General features: G+C 40.7%; 1 protein-coding gene across 1 annotated transcript in view; it reads left to right on the plus strand.

Moving 5' to 3' along the window:
* The first annotated feature begins 2,087 nt into the window (after positions 1 to 2,087).
* Positions 2,088 to 20,946, plus strand: part of SPINT1 (serine peptidase inhibitor, Kunitz type 1) — a 33,533-nt gene continuing 14,674 nt past the window's right edge. The window contains exon 1 of the mRNA XM_015819960.1: positions 2,088 to 2,529. Coding sequence (XP_015675446.1) covers positions 2,088 to 2,529 — 442 coding nt within the window. The remainder of the gene's footprint in view (positions 2,530 to 20,946) is intronic.

Raw genomic sequence — 20,946 nt, forward strand, 5'->3', positions numbered from 1 at the left:
AAATCTCCATGGCAGTTATTCAAAATGGGATACTTGTTTAATATCTCACTTGAGAAATGTAAAACAATATCAATCCAATTTTGATTTCTTATCATGACCTATATTAATGTAATTGAATTTTGGGGGAAATTTTATTGGTGGGAGATGGTATTTTAATGCTTCTTTGCTGGAAGATTTGGGTTTGTAAACCCAAATCTAAATATGTTTTTTCAAATAAATAAAATTTAATCTACCGGGGACAGTTTCAGGTATATTTAAATCATTCATTTGTGATAAGATAATACTGTACCCGATGTGTCTGGTGGAAAAAGATGCATGGATTACAATATAGAAAATTTGAATTAGAAATAAAAGAAATACTGAAACAATATTTCATAAAACAGACTCAGGCTAGTATATAACACTTTTAGATTTGCTAAACAGAAGTTAGATCACCTATATGCCATGGTCCCAGATTTTTTTAAAACATTAATGAATTTTTAAAGATTTGTCCATTTCTATGGATACATCTATCAATTAATGACAAGGGCAATCTGCACAATTCTTTGCAATTTTTTCGTGTATCCTTTAAAGACCTTTACCACACACTCTGATATTTCACACAATTGGATCATTGGATATGATTATCACTTTTGTGGTTTCATGATTTTAAAGCTTGGAAACCCTCAAAGGATCTGACTGAGTAGGTTTGTGTGAGTGTGGTATACATACACACACGCACATTTGGGAGTTTCAATAAGCATGGGGTGGTTGTTATCAATTTGATAACTTTTTACATCCTTTTTATCACACTTAGATAGCTCTTCTAATACATAGTGACCTCCTCAAAATGAATTCCTAGTGTGTTTAATGGGCTCTTTTCCTCCACCAGTATGGAAAATATGGCTGTAACAAATTTAAATAAATACATAAATGAAAATAATGATAGGATTGTAATTTTAGTTGTCAGGCAAGCATATCTATGTGGTATAAAAATTTAGGATTAAATCGGTGGCTTTCTATGTTTCTTTGGTGAATTTGCTCAAGTATATGACATTTGTATCCTGCCTTTTCATGAATAAATTCAGATAGATTTTGATGTTTCTGTTTTTACATTAAACTCGAATTTTAAAAAAAAACACACATTTCCTTTTCTTCAGCCTTTATTATCCCAGTCCTTTGTTTCTAATAAAGATTATCCAATATGCTTTTTAGGTACTAACACGGCTTCTTTATGCCTTCTTACACAAAAACCTATTCCCTACATCCTGCATAACTAACCACAAAAAGCAGAAATAGAGCCCCTGTCTTCTTTCCACGAGTGAACTAACTTATGAACTCCGGCCCTTCTGCTTTTTTTTTCTTTTAATTTGGGAGAGAAAACTGGATTTTACCAAGCCCCTCCCGGCTTCTCCCTTGCAGTCAAAACGAAGAAAGACGAGGCGAGGGCGTCGAATTTCACTTCCTGTCACCTGGCAGGAGTCCTTTGTCTGTCCTTGAATGCTATTTAAGGGCAGGACGGAGCAGCCGGTCGCGGACAGTTTGTTAAAGAGTTAACTGGAGATTTCCTCGGAAAAGGGCGCCACCCTCTCTGACGGTAGAGTAGCCTATGAGTCAGTTTCACCTGAAACTCTACAGGTAAGTAAGTAAAGGAAGCAAAACGAAGAAAAAAGGAAAAGGAACCGGAGCCAAGATCCGGAAAGAAAGAGGGCCCAAGGCTCAAAGCAAGAGAGAGCCCGCTCGGCTACGTCGCAGGGGCTGCCCCGACAGCTTCGGGTTGAGGCGGCGGGTTTCCCAGCCGCCGACCGCCTGCAAGCGAGGCCAGGAGTGCCTGCCGGACGCGGGGCGGGGGGCAGAGAGAGGCTTCGGGGCGGCCGATCTCGCCCTGAAGAAGAGGAAGGCAACTTGGGAGAGTCATTTCTCGCAGAAGGGCTCGAGTTCCAGGGACCCCGCTGGAGAAAAAGACGCTCGGAGGAGAGACGGAGGTGAACGGTCCTGCTCGTCCGGAGCCTTTTCTCGCCTCTCTGCTCGGTATTCGGGGGCGGATCTGCCTTTGAAAAGATCTCGGGGCCCGGAGAACTGCGCTCGTTCCGCTCGTTTGGGCTGAGATGGGCCGAAGTAGGGGCCGGCTACAGGCCGGACTCCTGGTGACTTTGTTTTTTTTACCCGGCCTGGTTCTCGGTCAGGAACAAAATGGGGACGGAACCTCGTTTGGAGAAATGTGTCTTGGCCAATTTACGGCCGGGTTTCCGGAGTTTGTGCTGGACACGAATGCCTCGGTGGAGAACGGCGCGACCTTCCTGGCTTCGCCGCCGGTGGAAAGCAGCCGCGATTGCGTCCGCGCCTGTTGCAAGAACCCGAGTTGCAACTTGGCCCTGGTGGAGCAGAGCCCCGCAGGCGATCCCGACGGCGTCCAGAGCTGTTTCCTCCTCAACTGCCTTTACGACCAGGCTTTGGTCTGCAGGTTTGCCAAGAAGGACGGCTTCCTGAACTATGTCAGACGGGAGGTTTACAACGCTTACGCGACCATGCGCAACCGAGGCAACAGCGGTAAGGAGACCAGAGCCCGCTTCTCAGCCAAGGGTGCCCAACCGGGGTTGGAACCGAGAGAAGCTGCTGTCTTCCCTCTCAGTCCCGCAGTTGTGCCCAGTCCGAACTGGTTGGTTTGGTTTGACTTGGCCTGTCGTGTGAACCTGCCGGCTCTGGCAGCTTCTGGCTTATGACAGCAGGCCGGTCTCAAGATCTTAAGCCCCAAGTCACCTGTCAATCTTAGCGGCTCTGAGCACCACTGCTGACCATGATTGCTGGAAAATGTTAGGGTAGTTTCACACAATTTTCATTTGGAAACATGAAAACAAAAGTATAAGACAAGACCATAAGCATTTTTCAGTTAAAAAAAATAAAAATACTTGCCCTGATCAGTATCTTCAACAAGCAATGTCAAAATGACAACAGCTGGGTCATAATATCATTGAGAAAAGGTTGCAATTTAATACTTGCCTCTGAACATCAGACACATCAGATGTAAGTTGCATCCTTTGTGTCAAGATTGGTACGTCATTGTAGGCCATGCTATGGATTCCCATGGCTAGAGTTTTGGCCTCAAATCATGCTCCAGTCACATGTGTGAATAAACTGAACTGGTCTTTAGGCTCCCCAAACTATAGGCATGTCTTGGCTATTTGGCATAATGTGGTGGACATCAGCTAACACTTGTCTTGATGACAAAATAATTGAAACAAACCTTGGCATAGTGTGACCCCACCAATCCCACAGTTCCCAAACTACGCACAAGGACATCACAGTGAACTCACAGGAGAGGTCGCAGGATATTTTACTACATAATAAATGGAACTGTTAGTGAGTTTGCTGCAGTGTTCTGGGTGCCATGACACATAGTTTGGGAACTGCAAGGGATGCCATGAACCAAGAAAATTCAGGAACCTTTATCCCAGCCATTGGTATGGTACATGGCAGCAAAAGGTTACTAACCACACTGTAGCCTTGGCATGACTACTTGATCGTGTGGTACTAAGGCAGCAACAGTACAGAGGTGAGGGTATTATTGAAACAGTGTAATGCAAATCAGAAAAAAGCCTTAAATGAGTAAACTATGGTACAGTTAAATATGAGTAAGGCTATTTTGTGAGCATGGTGTCTAAAATGGTGTTAGACGCAATTAAATGATAAGATTATCAATGGCTGTAAGTAATGAGAGTTCCTTTCTATCTCTAGAGTACATCACAGGATACTTCTGATACCAGTTGTTGGGTGACCTGAATAGCAAAATGCCTTGCTCCAGTTTTACTTACGGGTTTTTCATTGACTGTCATAAATGGATGGCCTTTTAATCGCTACATAGAGTGATAGATTGCAGTGGTTGTAATGAAATGTCTGTGGAGATTCTCACTCATCCAGGTTGTGGTTGTCCCAAAGCTGGTTTTTCAAAAGACAACTGGACTTTCAAAAAAACCAAATAAACCCCAAAGCCCAGTTGCCTTTTTAAAAACCACCTTTGGAATTGTAATTAAATGCTTTCTGAGTCTTTAAAAAGACAATTAATGGAGTAATAGGTTGATATGACACTGTGAATTAAACCTAGTGAGTAATCCAATTCTTGTGTGACAGGTACTAGGGGCAAGTTTTGGGGAATATTATTTCCTGTTGGATTTTGATCATGAACATTAAACGCCTCTCTTACATTCTGTTGGAAGCAGAATAATGAACCTGGTGGACTTTGGTCTAATGAAGAAAGGAAATTATTGTCAGAAATTGATTTGAGTGGGGAGGTACGCGCAACATCATTTGTAGGTTAGCACTGAATCTCTTCTCCCTGGAAAAGAGCAGTAGTGCAACAATTCCCAAGTTTGTTTCATTTAGGATACAAAGTATTGATTTCTATTTATAGATGTCATTTGCAGGGTGAAAACTGGATTTCTGAAAGTTGTAGAACATCTGGAGAATACCAACTTGTAGAAAACTGGTAAAAATACTTTCTAAATCTCCATTTGTGTATCTGCAGAAAAGGGTGAACAATATCAAAATGGTGGTTATGATCTGGACAATTGAAGTCTTAACCGTGTTTCTATGTGCAACGCATAAGACATATGTTAAAACGAGGTGGGTCTTCGATCTCCCAGTTATACCTGCTATTTTGATGTCATTTACCATCCCCAATACCCTTGTGGCTCTGTTTGACTTAAAGACATGGGACCTGCATGGAAGGAATATACCACAGTACAGAACAAAATTATTATGTTGGCAAAGGGTTCTAAACAGAGCCAGTGGTTAAGGTGTTGGCCTAGAACCCAGGAGACTGTGAATTCTAGGCTTCCTGATTCATGAAAGCCGACTGATTGATTTTGGACCAGTCACTCTCAGACCAACCCAACTTACAGAGTTGTTGTAGGAAAAATAGAAATAGGTATAATCACTGATATTTTGGTCTCTTTTGGTTGTTCTTTAGTCCGTTTCATAAGTGGTACAGTTTGTGTGCATAATTAATACCATTGTATAATAAATGTGCATACCTGTATCAATATTACATTTGTTCTCATGCATGCTTTTGAATAATTGCTGATCTTGTAAATGTTCTTAAAAACTGTCACAAAGCTAATTCAATGTTGGTCACTCAGTCAAATGTCAGCATTAAAAACCAAGTTGAACTTCTTGTACTGAGGCCAGTGTTCTAGGAGATTGCTATGGGTCAGGGGTCTTCAAACTTGGCCCTTTTACAACTTGTGGACTTCAACTCCCAGAATTCCTCAGCCAGCGTTCCTGGCTGAGGAATTCTGGGAGTTGAAGTCCACAAGTCATAAAAGGGCCAAGTTTGAAGACCCCTGCTATAGGTGATCAGACATAGGAAAATATCTTTGCACATCACAAATAATGCATCTGATTGTAGCCATGTTATAGAAATAGATGATAGTATACTTCTGTTAATTTTGATCTAAGATCCACTTAATGCTTGTGATAGCTTTGTATTATTTCATTTTTTTTTAAAAAGGGAGCACCCCAGCAGCTAATTGCTGAGTGAGAATATTCTCCCTACAAAATGGCATAATCAAACTATCAAAACAAGTGATACTTGACCTAGATCAATACTGTAGCCCTCTAGAATTACTGAGGGCTGCTTCATCACCCAGATTAGATGAGGATTGCTGTAAATTGTGGTTCTTCAACAATTCTGTACTAAGCACTAAATTGCTAGATCTGGTAAAATTGAAATTACATTTATTTTCTGAATATTAAGTCTTTCTGAAAATGGTAGCACTTTTGAGGAAGATCCATCAAACTTCTGTTTTCTTCACATTTAAATGTGTGCATTTTAATGTAAGTTTTCACCTTTTAATACCATAAATTAGCTACCATATTTGAACATTTCTATAGGATTAAAGAACCTGAAATACAAATGCAATTTCTACGTACAACACAAATGTAAAGAACAGAGTTTGGTAATTGTTAAATCATATAAACTAACCATTGAGTGCCGTGATAATGGTGTTAACGGTATTTGTTATGTTCAGTCAACAAAATTTCCATAAAATCTCCATTGCTACTTAGTCAACCTTAAATTTAAGATTCAGATGTACTTTCTCCTATTGTAAATAATTTCATTATTACCTACCTGTAAGTAAGCTTCTCTGGTTTTATAATCATATTATAACTAGCCAGACAATTATTATTTTTTAAATTTTTGGTTTTCTATACTTTAGCCCAAGAATGATGTACTTTTAGATAATTGTCTTTACACTTTTCTCTGTAACCAAATCAATTTAATATCTAATTTATAAGTGGGGAAGACCTGTCCAATTAGGTAAGAAAGGTGCTTGGGTAAAGAACTATGATACATATGACTTTCCCCTTGTTTTAAGGTAATGTTCTTTCGTATAAATCTGTCTACATATAGAAAGATCATACATAATGTGAGGTATGGTCCCCAGTTTGGTGACACGTAGAGGAAATAATGCTATTCCTAGGGAGATCTGATTGATGCCTGCTTCTCATTTTTGATCAGTTTCTAGGCAGATAAATAAAAGTCCCATGGATTTATGTCTGCAGTTTTCAGTTTGTTGATCTTTCCTGTTCTGTATTTAGTTTTAATTTTAAAGCTACAGAGATGGAATGGGAGAAGGATGAAGGATGAATCAATCAATATTTGAGATGGCAAGGCAGTGCATTTGGATTGTAGCCAGAGAATATATGAATTCTTTAGCTCTGACATATGGTGAACTGGGTCAGGAGGTGGGGAATAATGTAGAAGGTAGGAGGTTTGTTTGAACAGGATAAATGAGAGCACCATGAATTCATTTGTTAGAGACAGTGTTAACAAAACCTCTGAGCAATAAGATGATTTCATTTACCTGGTAGAGATTTTGGCACTATTTTGTTCCCGATTTTCCTGGAACTTTTAGAGACATCTGATCTGGTACAGGTTCTAAAATACAGGTGTTAATCACATTTACACAACTGATACCAAATTGTATTCAGGTAATTGTCTTGGGATTGCTTAGGATAAGTTGGGGACAAATTTGTGTTCTTTTGAGTTATAGCTTTTTCTAACAATCATAGCTACAGTATTTGAGAATATAAGTAATCCCGATTTAGTGACCACAATTGGGATGGACAGGAGGTGAAATTGTTAGTTTTTTTTATCTCCTGTCTGCAAATTATTAAAGTCTATGTGTCAACAGTCCCACTCGGTCATCTAGCAAAGAAAGATTTCTGGCCATTTATTTTTGCCAAGTGTATACCTTACTGAAGCTTAGGTGGTTACAGAAGTAGCATAAGCTGAATCTGAGGTTTTCCAATGCAATCAGTACAATACAAAGTAGCTTTTCCCCTTCCCCTCCCCTCCCCTCCCCCCTGCCCCGCCCCACCATCCCCTAGTTATCCCCTAGTTATCTGTGGAATTCTGGGAGTTGAAGTCCACATGCCTTAAAATTGTCAAGGTTGAGAAACACTGAGTTAGGTGCTTGTATATTGTTTAGGAAACAGATTCTTGGTTCCTAACTCTGCATATTGATAGATGACCTTGGCTGGCTGAAGCTTCTCACAAGGCTCAGTTGGGCTTCCATCCTCCCCTTTTTCCTTACAGTCCAATCTTCCCCTCTCCCCTCCCCCCTCCCCCCCCCCCCCCAATGTGGCTAATGTCAGGCTATCAGCTCATGAAACTTGGATAGGAGAGATGCAGTCATGGCACTCGGTCACCAGCTTTTGTGTTGGTCTTGGGCAATGTTACAAACCTTCCTGTAGATAAGAGTGTATTCTTCTTTTATGTTTTTTTATTGTTATATTTCCTCTAGGAATATAAGCAGGATATATGAAACTGATCCTCCAATTTTTTTTCCCCCAACAACAATCCAGGAAAGTAAGTTGAACTGAGAGAATGACTGACCCAAATCATTCACTAAGTTCACTTGAGTTGAATTTGAACTTGGGTCTCCCTAACCTTAGCCCCAGGCTAAGCCCCAGGCTATTGTATTTGTCCCCAACTTACCTAGAATACAAACAACAACTACAAGCAATCCCAAGACAATTACTTGAATGCAATTTCATTTCAGTTGTGTGAATGTGAGTAATACAGTACCTATGCTTTAGAAATCAGAATAACATTGTGCTGGAGCCATTTAATTTTCTCTTCTTGCCACTGTACTGAAAGCAATTGCTTCTTGGAAAAATGCTCTTTTTTGTCAATATCATAACACGAAAATAGAAATAAAAAGGAAAAGAGAAAAAGAATACATTAAGGCTTTGCAAAATGTATGAGTTACATCAGAATTTACAAGGTATTTTGGTTTCATCTTTGGGTCAATGTAGTGCGGTGTTTCTCAACCTTGACAATTTTAAGGCATGTGGACTTCAACTCCCAGAATTCCACAGCCAGCAATGATGTAGTGGGATAGGTGGTAGTTTTAGTGAGATATTTCCTTCCCCTTACTCTCATCTCTTGCTTTTCAAAACAGCCCCCTTTTGCGGGTTAAAATAACATTTGTCCCTCTCCACCCCCCCTGATACCTATTCTCTATATCAGAGGTCCCCAACCTTTTGGGGACCAGGGACCAGTTCCGTGGAGAGAGGTTTTTCTGCGGACCAGAGGATGTGAGCCTGCATCTCTCAGATGGGGCTTTGCTTGTTTGTGTGGACCAGTTGCTGGCATGCTGCGGCCCGGTACTGGTCCATGGACTGGGGGTTGGGGACCCCTGCTCTATATGTCTCACTACATGGATCAAGCCATGAAGAGAGGAGCAGCTTTGTTGGTCAAGGAAGGGGAAGGATGATATGTAAAAAGTCTTGATTTTTAATACCCTGCCCACTTTTACTGAGAGAGGAGTGGTGCCACCAGCTTCCATCACAGTCGGATGAAACTGAGGACGATCCCAGAGCTCAGCTTATACAATATTGTAAATGAGTAGAATGACTAGAAAATGTTTCTGCCATCAAATACTTCAAAAGAATTACTGATAATAGCAGGTTGATATAGCAGAGGGTACGTATGCATTGGCCCCCTCTCTTGATGTCTTTGTACTGTGTGAACAATCAAATCTCTAATTTATTAACTGCCTCTCTTTTTCTAAATAGTGCATTCCTTTTCATTTCACAGCTCCTGAAAAACAATGTAGGAGAAAAGCAGGGGGAAAGTAGGCAAATTGGCTAGATGTGAGTTGTTAGTAAAACTTAAAACAAGCTAGACCAGTGGTTCTCAACCTTTTTAATGCCGCGACCCCAACCGGTTGTAAGTCGAGGACTAAACCGGTCGTAAGTCGAGGACTAAACCGGTCGTAAGTCGAGGACTAAACCGGTCGTAAGTCGAGGACTACCCAACCGGTCGTAAGTCAAGGACTTTCCCTGCCCGGGACCGCCGCACATGCGTGGTTCCGCCCCCTGCGCCGGCCGAGGCGTAGCTGGCAAGCGGCAGAGACGGAGCAGGCCGACCACCAGCTGGCCCAGCCCAAGGGAGGTAAGGCACCCGCCGGAAAAGGGGGAAAAAAATGGACGAAAAAATTGGCAAAAAAAATGGCGGACAGCCTTGCTTGGCGACCCCCATGAAATGGTCGATCGACCCCAAATGGGGTCCCGACCCACAGGTTGAGAACCACTGGGCTAGACTGTGATATAGTGATGTTGGGAAAGGATGTCTCAGTATAAGCATTTTACTTCCTCTTTAGTTATCTTGTAGGTCAAGTGTTCCAACTGGTATGTTTTAATGTGATTCCTGAGCCCTGCCCTGTTTTGGTGGTAACAAGCTTAATTCGCTTGGTATGCCCTAATTGTAAATGGATCACAAAGCACTGGTAACATTTCCTCATCCAGATTATTTTGTATACTTGCTAGTCAAATATAAATATAAAATGAAGCCATCAGGTTTTCCAAATCATTGCTCATAAGTTATTTATGTATCTGGATAAAATTGGAATTCATGTCCAGTCGCATTAAAATCAAGTGGATGTGCTTAGAGTGGGGAAGAAGACAGAACTGAGCTTTGTACTCCCCAAAAAGAAACTTGAATTTAGGAATTTCTACACGTTTTTCTGTCAAAAGAGGATGTATGGAAGCAAAGCAAAAACAGAAATTCTGTTCTATGTAAAGAGAGGGGAAAGGGAAGCAAATCAGAGTTACTGCTCTAAGTGAAACAGGGTTGATTTTTTTTCTTTTCATGCCAAATATCGCTTCTACCTCTTATTAAACAATCCATGAGGAAAATATACTACTGTTCCTGTACTGGGGTGGTAGAGCTAGCATGGATTTAGGTCTGATCTATAGGCTGTTGAGTGAGGAAGGTAATCTGGGCTTATCACCAGCATACTCGCAGCTTCCTCTACTAAACCTTAACATGACCAGGAACATGATACAGTAAATGGAATTTTCTGTGATCTATTGGAGCCCCTGAAGAAGCTACCAATGCTAGCCTACCAAGACAGCAATTCAGCGCTCATTTGATTCCTAGATTTAAAGGGTTGGTTTATATACCATCTTAAGCCATCATGTGTTTGTTTGGTCTTGGCTTAGCATACTACATGAATCCAGCCATTGTAGGAGGGGGAGGGAATAAATGAGAAAAAAATGCTTCAAATTTACACCATCCTACAAGAAAGTTTTCTAACTTTTGATCTTTGCCCTAAGGCCAGCCGTTTGAAATAGGTGGTTTGGAAATAAATTAGGAGTTTATTTTCAAGAAGATTTTGACTCTGAAGTATGGAAGTACTCCAGTTATTTTGTGGTGTTTTTTTTTTGTTCTTTTCATTTTCATAAACAACTTCCTGGCAAGTTGCTAATTTCCTTTTTTTTTACAGACAGGAACTGTGCGATAGCAAATAGTTTATTCAGAGTCACTCATTCATGTGTGGGAGATTCAGTTCCCCAAATTCTTCAACCAGTATAGCTATTTCTGAAAATTCTGGGAGAGGATGTTCCCACCGTTAGTGTGTGCTTAGATTGAGGAAGGAAGTTCCTTTCACTATCTCCAAGCATATAGTTTCAGTAGAGCTGGATTGAAAAAGGAAGACCTGCATATTTATACATAATGATAGTAAGTGCTCTTTAAAAATCTGGAGCCAGTTTGGTGTAGTGGTTAAGGCACTGGGAAATCATGAGTTCTAGTCACACCCTAAGCATGAAGCCAGCTACGTCCCCAACCCCTGGACTGTGGCCCACTACTGGGATGTGGCCTGTTCGGAACTGGGTCCACACCAAGCCAGAAAAGTTGGGGACCGCTGAAGTCACTCTCTCTCAGCCCTAGAAAGAAATCAATGGCAGGTGACTTCTGAAAATATTGTCAGTTGCCAGTAATGAACCCTGACTCAAAGCATGGGTGCATGGACACACACACCATCTGATCAGTTACCATCACATTATCCAGTCATTTTCAGTAACTTGAAGAACCAGGATAAATTTCCACAGGATCATATCACACATCCTCTATTGTTACCTTTTTGGCTGAGCAGTAACATCTCTGGATATAGAAGGTGAATCATTGTGAATCATCAAATTCCAATCCACAGTGCTGTTTCAAATGATCTGAAGAGTTATTATATCACATATAAATAGCAGATCAAAGACAAAAAAAAGTGTACACTTCTGTTCCTCTTTCAAATCAAGTTGTTAGTGCAACCAAAATCAATTTCAGACTGAAATTGGCTAGATAATATTTTTTCCCCAAGTGCACTTATAGCTAGCTAAACACTGCTCTCCAGAATATTTTACCTGAGAAAAGAATATTTGCACTTTGAGCTAGAGTGTTCACATTCTTCGGAGCCAGGTACAAGCCCTTTGAGAGAAGGAAACACTCCCTGTGTTGTGAGTTTCACTGCAAACATTTTCAGTTGCTGCAGTTAAGTCATGTAGCCATGTTACGTTCAGGTCAAATGGATGTGCTTTTCAAGTACCTTGTGCAATTATCAAAGGGCTGATATCTTGAAGATTCCACCTATCCTCCAACTATCTGGAAAATCTTAGATGCTGCCAGGATTGCAAATTTTGGTCACTATGTTTCAGTACTTGCAATCCTTTGCATTTCACCCAGGCTACTTAATCTGGTTATATCACAAGAGTTTTGGAAAATCCACTAATTCAGAGCACCTAATGCATGTTTTGCAATACTTTTAATGAGATGTGCACTGATGGATTTACTGAAGAAATTTTACACTATTGCAATAACCAAGAGGTCTCCTAATGAAATTGTCAGCAATTTTGCATTCTTTTTTGAATCAGTTTTCTTTGGAAGAAGAATGAAGTAACATATAGTAGGATGAACATGGGAGGCCTTCAAATTGAGAAAAATGTTGCCTGGGCTCTTCGTAATTTTTTTCCAGAAGACAGGTCAACTGCACAAAAAAGTCTTCACTTAAAAGCATTCAAAGAAAGCTAACCTTGTGAGTGCTTAGTGAAGGTTAAAACCCGCTATGAATTAGTTATTGTTGCTAAGAGCTGGAAGCAGGAAGTAATTGGATAGTTTCATAAAGCTAAACTTAGATCTGCATCTATAATATTCACATACATGAGTTGAAAGGCACAGTTAGCAAAGATAACATTCTCTGATTTATCATAGAGAAAATTTGCTATGCCCTAGTTTTAGTGGAAGAAACATTTTACACAGGTATAGAAAAAAGGTGTAACTCTGGGAAGAACTTGCTGGGTGGTTATGATTATGGGGCTCGGTGAATTATTGTAGACTGGTCATTATTTATGTAAGACCTGATCTAATTCTAAAGTATAATTTGTTTTCTGTTTATAGGTCAAAGCTTTATAGGTATGCACATAGCTTGATTTCTGTAACAGAAGCTGTTTGGAATGAGAATAGCCAGAAATGACTAAAACCCAAGAGTTTCCCATCCCTTGAAGATTTTAAATGCTTCCATTTTAAATTTACAGTATAAATATGTGTAGTTTTGAAGTGGTTTTAATTTGTCTTTTAATGTTGTTGTTGTTAGCCACCTTGAGTGTTCCACAGTCTTGTCCTCAGAATAGCTGTTTTCATTTCCTACGGAACTGTTTTATAAGACTCTCTGAAATACTTGAAAAGGTAGAGATCTTTCCCATTGCAATTATATAGCCAGATAAATCATTTAATTGTTAGTAGAGTTAGTACAAGAACAAAGCCATTCCAATAAGCAGTGGTAGTAAAAGATTTTAAGATTACTTGTTATGAGCAACATCCTTTTGCTGCTAACGGTGGAAGAGTCATATTAAGATAAGATAAGATAAGATAAGATAACCTTTATTGTCATTTTTTTACTGTGGGCACAACAGCACACATCAAAAATGAAATTTAGTTGCCCGCTCTCAAAGTGAAACACATACATGACACACACATAAATATACTATGTACAACATATGTATAGACCCACACCCCTACATATACATACCAAATAAATATTAAATACTGTACATCTTGAATATATAACGGAAGGAGGAAACTTGAGAGTTCACAAGGTTAATGCTGTATGGAATGAAACTGGCTGAATCTGGATGTTCTGCTACAGATACCACGAAGCCTCCTCCCAGAAGGTAACAAGGAAAACAGGTCGTGAAGAGGATGTGTAGTGTCCCAGATAATCTTATGGACCCTGCTCAAGCAGCGCTTCTGTGCTATATCCTGGATGGGAGGGAGGGAACTGCCAATGATCTTTTTGGCCATTCTCACCACTCTCTGCACCACCTTCCTGTCTGAGGCAGTGGTGCTTCCAAACCAGACTATGATGCTGTATGACAGGATGCTCTCGATCGTCCCCCTGTAGAAAGTGGTCAGGACAGGGGAAGGAAGATGTGCTTTTCTTATGCGACGTAGAAAATGCAGGCGCTGCTGTGCCCGCTTCACCAGTTTCTCACTGTTGAGCAACCAAGCCAACCTACTCGTTAGCTGTACACCCAGGAATTTGATGCTGGTAACCATCTCCACAGGTGAATCATTAATGCACAGAGAAGTGTGGCTGTGCCTGCCTTTTCTGAAATCGACAATGATCTCTTTGGTTTTTCCAGTATTTAAAACTAGGCTGTTTTCCTTACACCAGCTCACCAACCCCTCAACCTCCTTGCGGTAAGCTTCCACCTTGTCATCCTGAATAAGGCCAACTACTGTTGTGTCATCTGCGAACTTCACAATATGGTTGGTAGCAAACCTAGCACGACAGTCATGGGTCAACAGGGTGAACAGCAGTGGATTTAAGACGCAGCCCTGAGGAGAACCTGTGCTCAAGAAAATGATATTAGAGGTATTTGTTCCAACTCGCACATATTGGGGCCTGTTGGTAAGAAAATCAAGAATCCAGTTGCACAAAGGAGTGTTTAAGCCTAAAAGGCCCAGTTTGTCTACTAGATGCTGGGAAATGATTGTGTTAAACGCCAAACTGAAGTCGACAAACAACAAACGCACATGAGTATTTCTTTCCTCTAAGTGCTTCAAGCTCAGATGGAGAACAGAAAAAATAGTGTCCGCCGTAGAGCGATTTGGTTGGTAGGCAAACTGAAGCGGGTCAAATGCTGGCGGGAGGCTAGATACAATAATGTCCTTTATCAGCTTCTCAAAGCATTTCATGATGGTGGATGTCAGTGCAACCAGATGGTAATCATTGAGGCCTCTAATTGTGGACTTTTTTGGCACTGGCAAGATGATGGGACCACTTAAAACACGATGGGACTACTGCCTGCTGCAATGAGAGGTTGAAAATATCTGTGAGAACACAAGCCAGCTCCTTTGCGCATTCCCTGAGGACACGTCCAGATATGTTATCTGGGCCTGCTGCTTTCCGAATGTTAACTGTCTGCAGTGTTTTCCAGACAGAGGTGACATCAAAGCTTAGCACTTGCTCATCAGGATGGGGCACAGCTTTCCTAGCAGGAGTGCTATTTGATGCCTCAAATCTACCAAAAATGCATTCAGTTTGTTTAGGAAGTCTGTGTCGNGTGGTGGCATACTCCTCAACATTTGTAAGTTGGTTATCAGTAGCTGCTTCCTTAAACATGCCCCAATCTGTGCATTCAAAGCAGTCTTGTAATGCTTCTATAGCTCCCTCTGTCCAAACCCTCACCTGCTTTACTGTAGGTTTCACTCTGATGTTTGACATACCTTGGAGGAAAGTTAGACCACAGTAGAAAATTGTCTAGTTAAAATTTCCAGACAGTCATCAGGGAAATTTTGTGGGTGATGTCAGATATATTAATTCTGGACAACATATTTCCTGATTGGCTAGGGCAGTGGTGGCGAACCTATGGCACGGGTGCCAGAGGCGGCACTCAGAGCCCTCTCTGTGGGCATGCGCACCATCACCTCAGTCCTAGGCCTTCAGCTGGGTTTTATAAAACCTTTTTGCTTTAGGCCTCCACCGCCATGTACAAAAAAAAAAAAAAAAGGTTCAATCAGTCTATTTCAACTTCTCGTGGGAAAAAAAAATCTCGCAAAGTTGGAATTGATTGATTGAACTTTTTAATTCCCACCCAGTCTGCTGTTACCACTGCAGCCACACCCACCCAATGGGCCACACCCACCCAATGGGCCACACCCACCCAGCACCCGACGATGCATAAGTGGTTTTGGGTTGCAGTTTGGGCACTCGGTCTCTAAAAGGTTTGCCATCACTGGGCTAGGGAAAATAATTAATTGCACAATTTTTCCAGTCAGGGACCTCCTATAATATGTTAAAGCTCTTTGGGGAAATTTCTAGGAAATAATTCTCCGAGAGAGGGATCGATACAAATGCCAAGTAATTGTGCTTGTCATAGTAATCCTACCGAAACCTCCATAAATGTGATCAAAGTCATACTGTTTAGCTCTTGAAATAACCTGAGCAAGTTTGATTTATAGGGAACTAATAATTATCCTACAATTTGATAATACTTTATATTAGTCAGATTGTTTGGTTCTTATCTAGATTTCTAGCATGAGTGTAATTATCTGCAGGCAATCCTCAACTTACAACCATCCTCAACTTACAACCATCCTCAACTTACTATCATCCTCAACTTACAACTATCCTCAACTTATAACCATAAGAGCTGTGGTGATGTAGTGGTTAGAATGCAGTATTGCAGGCTAATTCTGTTGACTGCCAGCAGTTTAATCCTCATCGGCTCCAGGCTGACTCAGCCTTTCACCCTTCCGAGATTGGTAAAATGAGGACCCAGATTGTTGCGGGCAACATACTGACTCTGTAAAATGCTTAGAGAGGGCTGTAAAGAATTGTGAGGTGGTATATAAGTCTAAGTGCTATTGGTATTCGTTTAATGACCGTTCAAAGTTGCAGTGGTGCAGTGGTGCCAAACAAAATGACTTACGACTGATCCTCACACTTATGATCATCATACTGTCTCCACAGTCATGTGATCAAAATGCTTCAGCTCTGCGTTAAGTGGTGACGAGACTGCCTTAGAACTTGAATTCCTTAGGTTGAACTTCCCATTAATCTCTGCAACTGGTATAAATCAACAAGGTGGGAGGCAAAAAATGAGGATGGGTGTGGCAGAAACCAGTGGCTGTTGGCATTTGAGACTGGGAGAGATTGATCATAGCCTTACTCTACTGACAGAAAATCCTTGGCAAGGTGTTTGGATATAAGAGGCATTGAGTTCTCTGTGGAGAAAAATGGGTTAAACAGTTATAAGTAGATAATGTGCATAACTTCATATACTGAATACGTGGTATCATATATCACATCATATATATCTGTCTTCATAGGATCCAAGACTGAGGTTTCAGTATCTTATTTCTTTTTTCCTATGCTCAAAACAGAATGAAACAAGAAAAGACACAAATTTGATATGACAGCATTGCTGAGGAATCTATGTAGCCTCTCTCTGTTTTTAAAATTGGTATCCTTCACCCCATCCGGTTAGTTTTTAATAAAGACAAGGAAAGAGAGAGAGTCTCCAGGAAGCAGGGATGGAAGTGAAATGATTAAAATGAATTTCCTGATTAAAGCTGATTTAGCATTTGTTCCATCATATTATGCTATTTTATTTGGCATACTTATATTCTTCTTTCTTCTTATTTCTTGTCACAAGATACATCACTAAATGATGTTAAGTGCTTATGCATAAAAGGTCTTCTCTGGCAGGCTTTATTCTGGTCACAGATCTTCTAGGTTTGTAGCACATTGAGCACCTACATAAGGGAGCTTAATTTGGTCAAGTTTACCTATTGAACACTGAGAACAGCTGGTTGCCACAAATTGATCTCATGGGTTTAATAGGAAAGGAAGTGGAACAAGAGTACTATCCAGAGTATTATTTCCAAATGTTTCCTAGAGACAACTTGAAAACAGCTGATGACATCCACTTGTTCTATTTGTGCTTTAATTTGCATCTTTGGCTCAGTGTCATGCAGGTTGCTACTGCTAGCCAAACATGTTTGGTTGAGTGAATGTTTTTTTTTAAAGTATTAATTGGTTTTTTCATAGAATTCAATAGTAAATAATAATGATGATGATGATGATGATGATGATGATGATGATGATGGAAAGGATCTTGGAGGTTATCTAGTCCAACCCCCTGCTCAGGCAGGAAACCCTATACCAGGGGTAGGCAACCTTGGCTCTTTTATGACTCGTGGACTTCAACTCCCAGAATTCCTGAGCCAGCCATGCTGGCTGAGGAATTCTGGGAGTTGAAGTCCACGAGTCATAAAAGAGCCAAGGTTGCCTACCCCTGCCCTATACCATTTCAGATAAATGGCTGTCCAGTCTCTTCTTTAAAACTTCTAGTGTTGGAGCATTCACCACTTCTGGAGACAGTTTGTTCCACTGGTTAATTGTTCTAACTGTCAGGAAGTTTCTCCTTGTTCAACAAACGTGTTGTCTGAGTTTATCATTCACTAATACAGGTTTAATTCCTAATCCTTTATTCTTTTCTCCAGCCATTGATAAAATAAGTCCCAAGTTTGATAGTATTCTGTTTCTTCTTTTTCTTTCAACCTCAGAGTAAGTCTGTCCATTTCCGCACAATCTAGTATTTTTTTAATTATTTCTTCCTTTGGTGATATTGCTTCATTTTCCCAATATTGTGCGAATATGATTCTTGCCACTTTTATCACATATAAAATCAAGTATATACTTTGTTTATCACTTTTTTCTGGCATTATACCTAATTAAAAAAGTTCAGGTTTAAAATCTACATGTTTTCCCAACATCTTTTTTAGCCAAGTATGTATTTTTGTCCAATATCTCTTTGCTTTAACGCATGTCCACCATACATGAAAATAAGTACCTGATTTGCATTTACATTTCCAACATCTCTCTGACATATTTTTCAACATTTTTGCTAATCTTGCTGATGGAAAGTGCCATCTATGAAACGTTTTATATAGGTTTTCTTTGTAAGAGATTGATATTGTCAATTTATAATTTCTTTCCCACAGGTTTTGCCATTTCTCTAAATTTATATTATATCCAAAATTCTTTACCCATGTTATCATTGTTTCTTTTATTTGTTCATTTTCCATTTTTAAATTCAATAAAAAGTTATACATTTTCTTAATTAATTTCTCATCAGAGGTTAATAATGTCTGATCAAACAAGGTCTGCTCTTTATAAAATCCGTACAATTTAACATCTTTATTGTATCTCACTTGCATTTGTAAATATGCCCACCATGATAGATCAATACCCTGATTTTCCATATCTTGTTTAGATTTTAAATTCCCTTCAGAATTTAGAATACCTTTATGTGTCCATATTTTCTCGACACTGACTAAATTTGGATGTACAAATGCTTCCATTGTTGAAAGCCATCCTGGAATTTTCAAGCATATTTTACATTTTATTTTTTCCCATGTTAGTAATGCATTTGTAATATAGTGGTTTTGAAAATATTTATAAATTTTATTTTCCCCATACCATAGGAACGCATGCCAACCAAGTTGTAAATCATGTCCCTCCATTTGTCTGAAATGGTATAGGGTTTTCTGCCTGAGCAGAGGGTTAGACTAGATGACCTCCAAGGTCCCTTCCAACTTTATTATTATTATTATTATTATTATTATTATTATTATTATTATTATTATTATTATTATTATTATTAATAATAATAATACAATCTTTTGTTTTCTTTTAGTATTGTTGTAGTATCTCTTTTCACCACTAGATATCCTTATTTACTGTATTGTCTATATCAGTGGTGGCGAACCTATGGCACGCATGCCAGAGACAGTACTCAGAGCCCTCTCTGTAGGCACACATGCCGTTGCCCAAGCCTCGCCTCCCCCCATGACCCCCTCCTCACCAGCAGCCCCCCTGGAGGAGAATCACCCCCGAGCGTGGCCCACGCAGAGCAGTGCAGCCAAGGACATGGCAGCCAGGCAGCGTAGACAAGACTTTGCCCTCACACCCCATCGCGCAGTTGATGCTGCGGGGCGCAGGCAGAGGGTGTGGCCACCATGGCGCTGCTGGGCTGCCTGGGCAATCTGCAGTGGGCCCTGGAGGTGGTAAGTGGCTCTGCAGGCAGGCGGGATAGGGACGGGGTGGGGGCGGGGCGGTGGGGCAGGGAGTGGAGCAGGGGCGGGGCCAGCTTTTGGGCACTCGGTCTCTAAAAGGTTCACCATCAATGGTCTATATCCAGGTTTTAAAAAGTTCTTTTTAAGTTGCTTTCTCACAGAAATTAGATAAGAATTTTTTTCCCACGCTGTAAGAGTTAACCAAATTTTCTTTAAATCAGTCCATTTTTGTATATTCTTTTGTATTCCTTAATTTGGTTCCCCCATTTAAGATTTTTCACCGTTTTTAACTCCCTTCTTCCCAAATTTTCCTAGGATCTTTGCTTTAGAAATTTTTTCCAATCAGGGGATTTCTATTTCCAAGTTCACAGGGAAAAGGAATAAAAAGAAACAATCTCACTCAGTTCTCACACATTGTTGACAATTAGCTCTTTGCTCCCCCCCCCATTGTCTATGACTTGGGCTGCCTGCACCTTTACAGGCAGCCTTTCCTCCGTCGGTTTGAAGAGTTTCCTTGGTTTGTTTGGGCCGATTGCCGTCGGCTCCAAGCTCCCAAGACTTCCCTTCTTCTTTGTCACCTCTCCAGGGCAACTTTCCAACCTCTTGGGGTCTCCAGACAGAGAGAAATCAGGCTAGGAAGCCGGAGCTCCGGTTATTTTCGCCCGTCTCGTCATGACACCAAACCTGAAGCCTGGTCAAATGAATGGTTTACTTTGCTTTGAATTAGGGCTTTGGAAAATGTGTGTTTTGTTTTGCATACAAAACAAAAGCATTATTTTCCAGAAGTTCAACCAAACTATTCTGGACAAGTTATTGCTTAGCTGGGTCAAAACTCAGAATATTTTGGTTTCAGGTTTCAACTAAGGTGCAAACCTCAAGGGTCTTACAAGATAAGTTGAATGGGCAAGGCTTTTTTTTTGCCCTTTCTTCATCTTTCTTCTTATCAGTCTCTTCCTGTTGGTCACTATACCTTTCTTCTCTTTACCTCACTAGCTATTGCTAATAGCCTTATCCTTTCCACCCTGTTTCCTATCTGTTGTGGTTCCATCCTGTGAGCCCATCTTATCGGAGGAAGAAGGCTCCGAACATGAAGGAGAGGAGATGACCAGGCCTCTCTCTCCAGGACCCTCCTCTCTGGCAATGCCTCAGGTGTCTCCCGACGGAGAAGAGATTGGCCAGGAGCCAGGTGTTTCCGAGCCGTCGGATAGTGATGAAGATACGTTGTGGCTGGACCCACGCCAGCGTAGGCGAGACAAGCGTGCGCAGCAGAAAAGGAGGCGTGCCAGAGATTAAGCTGAGTCACTGGACCCCACCCCACAGGCTATAAAAGAGAGTGTGGTGGCCATTTGGACTCTGTGACGGACAAAGCTAAATCTCTGGCGAATCACTTTGCACCTTTGGACACAACGCCTATTTGCTGTGGATTTAATTACAAACTGGACTATTAAAACTGTGTGTATTTTTGTCTGTGTTATCGGAGTAAAAAGTTCTTGGCAGGCAGCTATGGAGTTGCTGCCAAGTTCCTTATCAGTGGCGTGGAGTGTTTG

The sequence above is a fragment of the Protobothrops mucrosquamatus genome, unplaced genomic scaffold (genome assembly GCF_001527695.2).
Source record: "Protobothrops mucrosquamatus isolate PMUCROS unplaced genomic scaffold, P.Mucros_1.0 scaffold1026, whole genome shotgun sequence".
In the NCBI taxonomy this organism is placed as follows: Eukaryota; Metazoa; Chordata; class Lepidosauria; order Squamata; family Viperidae; genus Protobothrops; species Protobothrops mucrosquamatus.